This window comes from Nannobrachium achirus (assembly GCF_963921795.1).
Source record: "Nannobrachium achirus genome assembly, chromosome: 17".
NCBI lineage: Eukaryota > Metazoa > Chordata > Actinopteri > Myctophiformes > Myctophidae > Nannobrachium > Nannobrachium achirus.
The window spans coordinates 60,502,587-60,510,086 of record NC_137824.1 but is presented as its reverse complement, the minus strand read 5'-3'; the positions used below and the strand labels follow the sequence as shown (position 1 = coordinate 60,510,086).

At 43.2% G+C, this 7,500-nt stretch overlaps 1 protein-coding gene across 2 annotated transcripts in view; it reads left to right on the top strand.

Annotated features, from left to right (window-relative positions):
- The window catches only part of tgfbi (transforming growth factor, beta-induced), a 48,410-nt gene that overhangs the window by 8,633 nt on the left and 32,277 nt on the right, over positions 1-7,500 (top strand). Inside the window, exons 3-5 of one of the 2 annotated variants that reach the window (XM_080745865.1) lie at positions 3,332-3,396; positions 5,570-5,609; positions 5,776-5,893. In XM_080745865.1, coding sequence (XP_080601991.1) covers positions 3,332-3,396; positions 5,570-5,609; positions 5,776-5,893 — 223 coding nt within the window. Of the gene's footprint in view, positions 1-3,331; positions 3,397-5,569; positions 5,610-5,735; positions 5,894-7,500 lie in introns of both variants that reach the window. The other variant, XM_080745864.1, reaches the window with a different exon arrangement.

The window sequence follows — 7,500 nt, the reverse complement described above, 5'->3', positions numbered from 1 at the left end:
GGGATGTGGAGGTGGACATGAACCCACAACCTTACACACACACACACACACACACACACACACACACACACACACACACACACACACACACACACACACACACACACACACACACACACACACACACACACACAGTGTGTTTATCTTGGAGAGCCTCTGTGTTTGTGTTTGAAGCAACAGGAATGGAGTTACCATCTGTTAGCGAGATCAACTCAATGTGCCAGAGAACTGTCTGTCTGCCTTCCTGCCTTTATTCTGATAGGATATTCTGAGGTCTTTTGCTTTTATTCTGATAGTATATTCTGGGGTATATCTGCTTTTATTCTGATAGTATATTCTGAGGTCTTTTTCTTTTATTCTGATAGTATATTTTGTCTTTTGCTTTTATTCTGATAGGATATTCTGTCTTTTGCTTTTATTCTGATAGTATATTCTGAGGTATTTTGCTTTTATTCTGATAGTATATTCCGAGGTCTTTTGCTTTTATTCTGATAGGATATTCTGGGGTCTTTTGCTTTTATTCTGATAGTATATTCTGAGGTCTTTTGCTTTTATTCTGATAGTATATTCTGAGGTCTTTTGCTTTTATTCTGATAGTATATTCTGAGGTCTTTTGCTTTTATTCTGATAGTATATTCCGAGGTCTTTTGCTTTTATTCTGATAGTATATTCTGGGGTCTTTTGCTTTTATTCTGATAGTATATTCTGGGGTCTTCCTGCTTTTATTCTGATAGGATATTCTGAGGTCTTTTGCTTTTATTCTGATAGTATATTCTGGGGTATTTCTGCTTTTATTCTGATAGTATATTCTGGGGTATTTCTGCTTTTATTCTGATAGTATATTCCGGGGTCTTTTGCTTTTATTCTGAGAGAGCCAAGAAACAGGGTGAGAGAGAGACAGGAAGTGACACGATGCAAATGTTGGGCTCAGGAATTGAACCTGCGACTTGCTGCCAGGCTACATTAGAGCTTATATGTGGTACGAGCCTTAACCACTAGGCCACCAGTGTCTTTCAGTGTTTTTTCTTTTTCATTTTCTCTTGCCCCTCTCTCTCTCTGCTGTTGGCTGACATATGTGTGTGTGTGTTTGTGTGTGTGTGCGTGCGTGCGTGCAGGGCCGTAGCGCGCCTAATCGGCGCTCTAGGCGAGCTCTCTCGAATGCGCCCCCCCCACTCCCGCGCGCGCTTGCGATTTTTGCGGGTTTTGCCGTGAATTTAGTCGTTTTGGGTCGGTTTTGGGCTGGTTTGGGTCCACTCCCTCCATTTCGGCGCCCCCTCTAGGCTGGCGCTCTAGGCGACCGCCTAGTCCGCCTATAGCTAAAAACGGCCCTGCGTGCGTGTGTGCGTGTGTGTGTGTGCGTGTGTGTGTGCATGCGTGTGCGTGCATGTGTGATTTAGTTTCCTTTGCAAGGAAGCGTGTCGCTGTTACTACATGTCATCTTTTCGACACCCGACTCTAACCCTCACCCTAACCCTAACCTCCGTGGAGTGAGTCTCTAACCCTCACCCTAACCTTAACCCCCGTGGAGTGAGTCACTAACCCTCACCCTAACCCTAACCTCCATGGAGTGAGTCTCTAACCCTCACCCTAACCCTAACCTCCGTGGAGTGAGTCTCTAACACTCCGGTCCAAATGATGGTTGTTTGTTCGAAAGAGCGCGATTTTCCCCATTGCAAAGAAGACAAATGTTTTTTCACAATTATTACTAATGTGGTCAGCATGCCTCTGACCTCTGACCTCTGACCTGATCATATATTTAGTATCATCTGGATTCATATACTCCATATGGCGCTGCTCCATCCCTCTCCATTCCTGAACACTTTGTGTTCCCAGTTCCCACTGAGAAGAAAGTCTGTAGAAAAATGACACCACGTCATTAGTTTAAAATGACACCACGTCAGTGCAGGTTTAGCCTTGGGACGACTCGACAGAAAGAGAGAGAAAAGACCGAGACATTAGTCTGAAGCCACGTACACACTAGGCTGAACTAAACCACGGCAAGAAGTACTGAAACTGAAAAGTGTTGATATACCGGCTAGACGTGTGGATTGCTCTTCTATCCAGGGTCAACCACTATCCACAGCGGTCCACCGCGGTCCGTCGTGGTCCACCTCAGTGTGGGCAGCTCCAGTTAATAACAGAAATGAATTCAGCTCGGTCCAGACTCTGCTCTTCAGCATCTGATTACAGTTTGGTCACAACATACAGTAGCAGAAAGAAGTTCACGTCAACGGTTTGACCGCTGCAAAAAAAAAAAAACAAGACACAAAAAAGATGCGTTACAAGCAGTAAAATATACTGTAAACTGATTGCACATTGACGAGGCTTAAACAGCTTAAACAGCAGTCAGCAGTGAAAGGTAAAACATGCCCTGAAGAGAGATGTGTTGTAATGGAGGTCTAATGGATCTGGGTCCATCTGTAGTTCACTCCAAACCATGTGTCTGCTGACATCCTGAGCTCCTGGAGTCAACCTGATGATTGCACTCTTCCACAGGAATAAGGAAAAGAAAAAACAACACATATTGGCCATTTTTACATTTTGTTAATTTCAAGCTCAGTGTCAAGAGTGAATGCCAACAGAACAGTATTGCAGGCCATTTTGGCACATTTCTTTGTGGTGCACTACCCACACGTTTAGCTGTGTTGCTCATTCCACAAATGCCAGATGCTTACAATCTACATGCTCACAATGAGCATGTAGATCTGCTATTTTCACAATTTCTGCCTCTAATATTTGACAATTATGTTTAATTTGTCATTTTAAAGGTATTAAAAAGTCCTTAAATTGTCACTTTAGAAATGTGCAGATACCCTCTATACACTTAAACATTATGTTGGTTTGTTTACAGTTGGGTGAGAAAACAATGTTTCACATTAAGTTAATCATCTGGGGACCCCCCAAAATAATTGGAGGGTCGTGTGTGATGTGATGACGTCATCAAACCATAAAGTCGACTTCAACTCAACTTTTTACTGAGTCGAGTCCACTTGCGAAAATCACAAGTCGTTGATGCCCTGGTGTGTGTGTCATATCAAAGTTACAGTAAGGGAACAGGAAGGAACTGTTTTTGCTGACGTGAAGGAATTAATATGACTGTGTGTGTGTGTGTGTGTGTGTGTGTGTGTGTGTGTGTGTGTGTGTGTGTGTGTGTGTGTGTGTGTGTTTGTGTGTGACTGTGTGTGTGTGTGTGTGTGTGTGTGTGTGTGTGTGTGTGTGTGCGTGTGCGTGTGCGTGTGCGTGCTCGCGTGCATACATGTGTATTAGTGGTGTGTTGTCACCTGGTAACCATTGTGTGTGTGTTGTTTACCCATGGTTGCCATGGTTTCAGGGTGATCAGCTACGAGTGCTGCCCGGGTTACGAGAAGATCCCTGGAGAGAAGGGCTGTCCTGCTGGTAAGACCTGACATCTGACCTGTGACCTCATACCCCTGACCTCTACCTTTATTGACAGTCAGCTGTGAGACAGAGACAGAACACTAAACAGAGAATACACACACATATATGTGAACTGTGCTCATTATCACCTCAACATTAATAAACCCTTTTCCTCCCCTGCTGCCGTGCAGTAGAGCAGTGAAGTCATGACATCACTCGCTCATCCCCCGGTTCCACGGAAGTAATTCTCTATGGAGAATAACATTGGGTCATCTTAAATCGTCTCATATAAGCTTTGCGGTCCAAAAATAAACAAACGGTCTCTGTGATATTTTTGTGTTTTCCTGAGCGCCTCTACAGGGGAGCGCTCAGGAAAACACTCAATGGAGCATCGCAGCGGAAGTGGTTTACTTAAAAATCTCCCATTCATTTTTGCCATAGACTTTTACAAATATATTTATAACAATTATGTTAAGCCTCGAACAAAGCCATCAAGGATGGCAGTGAATCATGACCATACAACCTTTGTTTCTATGAAAAGAACATTTTGAAAATCGCTAAACAAAGCTAGGGTATTTATTAAATGTAGTATATCAAATAATGTAATATTAAATGTTTTCACATAGGATCAAAGGTCTCATGTTCATGATTCACTGCCATCCTGGATGGCTTGGTTCGAGGCTTAACATAATTGTTATAAATATTTTTGTAAAAGTCTATGGGAAAAATGAATGGGAGATTTTTAAGTGACCCCAGTAAACCACTTCTGCTGCGATGCTCCATTGACACACACAAGTCTTCACCTCCAACGCTACCTTAGCGCTACAAGCTCACTTGTAGATCTGCTGTTTTCATCATGCAACCCAATTGTATAATCACACATCAAGGCTCTGCCATAATATCTTTCAAACTAAATGGAATGTCATTCTACTGTGACTCCTCTGTCATGGAGTCATGGTGTCTGCTCTCAGATCAGTTTAACAGCTGGTCAAACGGTTTCTGCTTCCCAGAAAGATGACAGCTTTCTATTGGCTGTTTGTTACGATGACAGCTGACAGATGAAGCGTTCTATTGGCTGTTTGTTTTGGCTGCCGGTGCAAAGCTAATGGATTACAATGAGACGGTTTCCCATGAAACCATTATGTCATTTATTAAACATGTCAGCGTCTGATCTTAAACCAAACACTTATTAAAGACTTAAAGTGATAGTTCACCTATTTTTGACATGAAGCTGTGTGAAATACTTGCCATTAAAATAGTGGTTACAAATGTATTAATCCATTACCAGAGTCCTGTGGTCAGAGTTCTGGTAAGTTTTAGATGAATATAAAGTAGTTCCGGTGATTTGGCAGGGGCTCATGGCCCAATCATTAAAAATAGATGAATCCACAAAACTAGCGTCATTTGTATTGTTGACCTATTTCTAACAAATAGACCAACCTTCGTTCAACTCTGACCCCTCTGTCACATGGTACTATTTTTTGTGTCCAGTATCACTACGCTGCTGCAACGTATTTCCCCCCAAAAAAGGGGGGAAACCTCGCTCTATATGGTAGAAATAGGCCAACAATACAAATGACGCTAGTTTTGTGGATTAATCTATTTTCAATGATTGGGCCACACCAAATGGCCCCCACCCCATTGGAACTACTTAATATTCATCTAAAACCGACCAGAACTCTGACCACGGGACTCTGATAATCAATTAATACATTTTTAACCACTGTTTTAATTGCAAGTATTTCACACAGCTTTATGTCAAAAATAGGTGAACTATCACTTTAAGCCCTTTGCACACAGGCGCGTTTATCCGCACGGATAAAACGGACAATTTCATTTTTTTTAAAGAAAACAATGATTCTCTATGACCTCATGCACACCGGCTCCGAATAAGCCGTGCAACGAGTGGCTGCGGCCGTGCGTTTTTTTTCTCGATCGAACCCAGTTTGATTTGTGCGTCTTGTCGCATGCGGTGAAAAACTCATCACTCCTTTTATGACTCCTTTTGGGATCCGCAGCGCCGATTCCGCACAGCATTGCACACCAAATCCAATGCGTTTTATTCATGCAGCAACCGAAAAAAACGCAACTGTGTGCAAAGGGCTTTACAATGACCGTCTTTCTGTCTGTCTGTCTGTCTGTCTGTCTGTCTGTCTGTCTGTCTGTCTGCCTGCCTGTCTCTCCCTCCCAGCTCTTCCTCTAGTGAACATCTACAACACGTTGGGTGTGGTTAAATGTCTGTCTCTCTCTCTCTCTCTCTCTCTCCCTCCCTCCCCAGCCCTCCCTCTAGTGAACATCTACAACACGTTGGGTGTGGTTAAATGTCTCTCTCTCTCTCTCTCTCCCTCCCTCCCCAGCCCTCCCTCTAGTGAACATCTACAACACTCTGGGTGTGGTCGGAGCCACCACCACACAGATGTACTCTGAGAGGGCCAAGCTCAGAGAGGAGATCGACGGACCGGGAAGCTTCACCTTCTTCGCCCCCAGCAACCAAGCCTGGGCCGCTCTGCCTACAGTAAGACTTACTGTTTATAAACCTAAACCTAAACCTAAACCTAACCCAGCAACCAGGCCTGGGCCGCCCTGCCTACAGTAAGACTTACTGTTTATAAACCTAAACCTAAACCTAACCCAGCAACCAGGCCTGGGCCGCTCTGCCTACCGTAAGACTTAACACTAACCCTAAACCTAAACCTAAACCTAACTAACTGAGAGTGTATTAGTTATATTTCACAAATGAATGAGCCCTGTGCTAATCAGAGTCACTGGATTCATTTGAAAATGGGACGAGGTGGTTAAAAAAAGTCACATTCTCAACAAAAGACACTAGTGTTTAAAACTTTTTTTAAGGAAGTTCTTGGTGGTAAAATTGCGAGGGAAAATAGTTGTCTTCTATAAATTAGAAACAGAGTCAGCTTTCCTATCATTATGAGGAAGAGGCAGTGTTCATGTCTGTCTTGGATTATAATGACTTTAGTCTACCATCTCTGAAATCCCTGGACTCACTCTGACACTCACAGATTCACTGCTAATAGTTTAACTACAGTTACAACCATTGTATTTTATAAAACAAGGTGATAGTTTTACTACAGTGCTCACCATTGTATTTTATCTTTTGTGGTCCTAACCCTAACCCTATCTGTCAGAGTGGCAGACTGGAGGGATTATCATTGTGAAATAAATTGGACACCACAATATGAACATCTTTTTAAATTCTTATCTGTAACTCTTTACATTTGACCTGTTTGCCTTTTATTTCTTCCCCAATTCCTTCATCATAATTTATGTTCAACACCGATGTTGTTGAATGCATCGCATTGTTCCACAGCACAGCAAATGAGTTTGATTACTCAGTGTGTGTGTGTGTGTGTGTGTGTGTGTGTGTGTGTGTGTGTGTGTGTGTGTGTGTGTGTGTGTGTGTGTGTGTGTGCGTGCGTGCGTGCGTGCGTGCGTGCGTGCGTGCACTCGATTTGGAGGAGGAGTTGTTTCCTTTATCCATGATTGTTGTCGGCTGTGTTTGACATGTATGCCAACTGTATTGTATGTAACAATGTTCTGCCCTAAATACACTTTGTAACTCAAACTGTCTGTTTTCCTAATTTTCTGACTGCACTGATACTGTTTATGTCCTTTGTACGAGGGATTCTTGGGCGCGCTACAGACAGTTGTGAGAGCTATCGTGTCCGTATTGTTTGAGAATGAGGAGGGGAAGGTGTTCCAATTCATTGTCAATGAAGGTCACGTGGTTTTTTGTCGTTGCCGTGTCTCTTGGCCAAAAGACAGCCTTCGGCTGAGCAAGAGACACGGCAAGGACATGAAACCAAGTGACTTAGATAGAAAATGCATTGGACCCCCCCTCCCCTCCTCATTCTCAAACGATACGGCGAAGATGTCTCACGTATATGTGATTGCGGCCTTGTACTTCTGCTTATGTGGACATAAATAAATATTTCAAATGTGTGTGTGTGCGTGCGTGTGCATGTGTGTGTGTGTGTAGGAGATCATGGATGCTCTAGTCAGTAACGTGAACATTGTGTGTGTGTGTGTGTGTGTGTGTGTGTGTGTGTGTGTGTGTGTAGGAGATCCTGGATGCTCTAGTCAGTAACATGAACATTGTGTGTG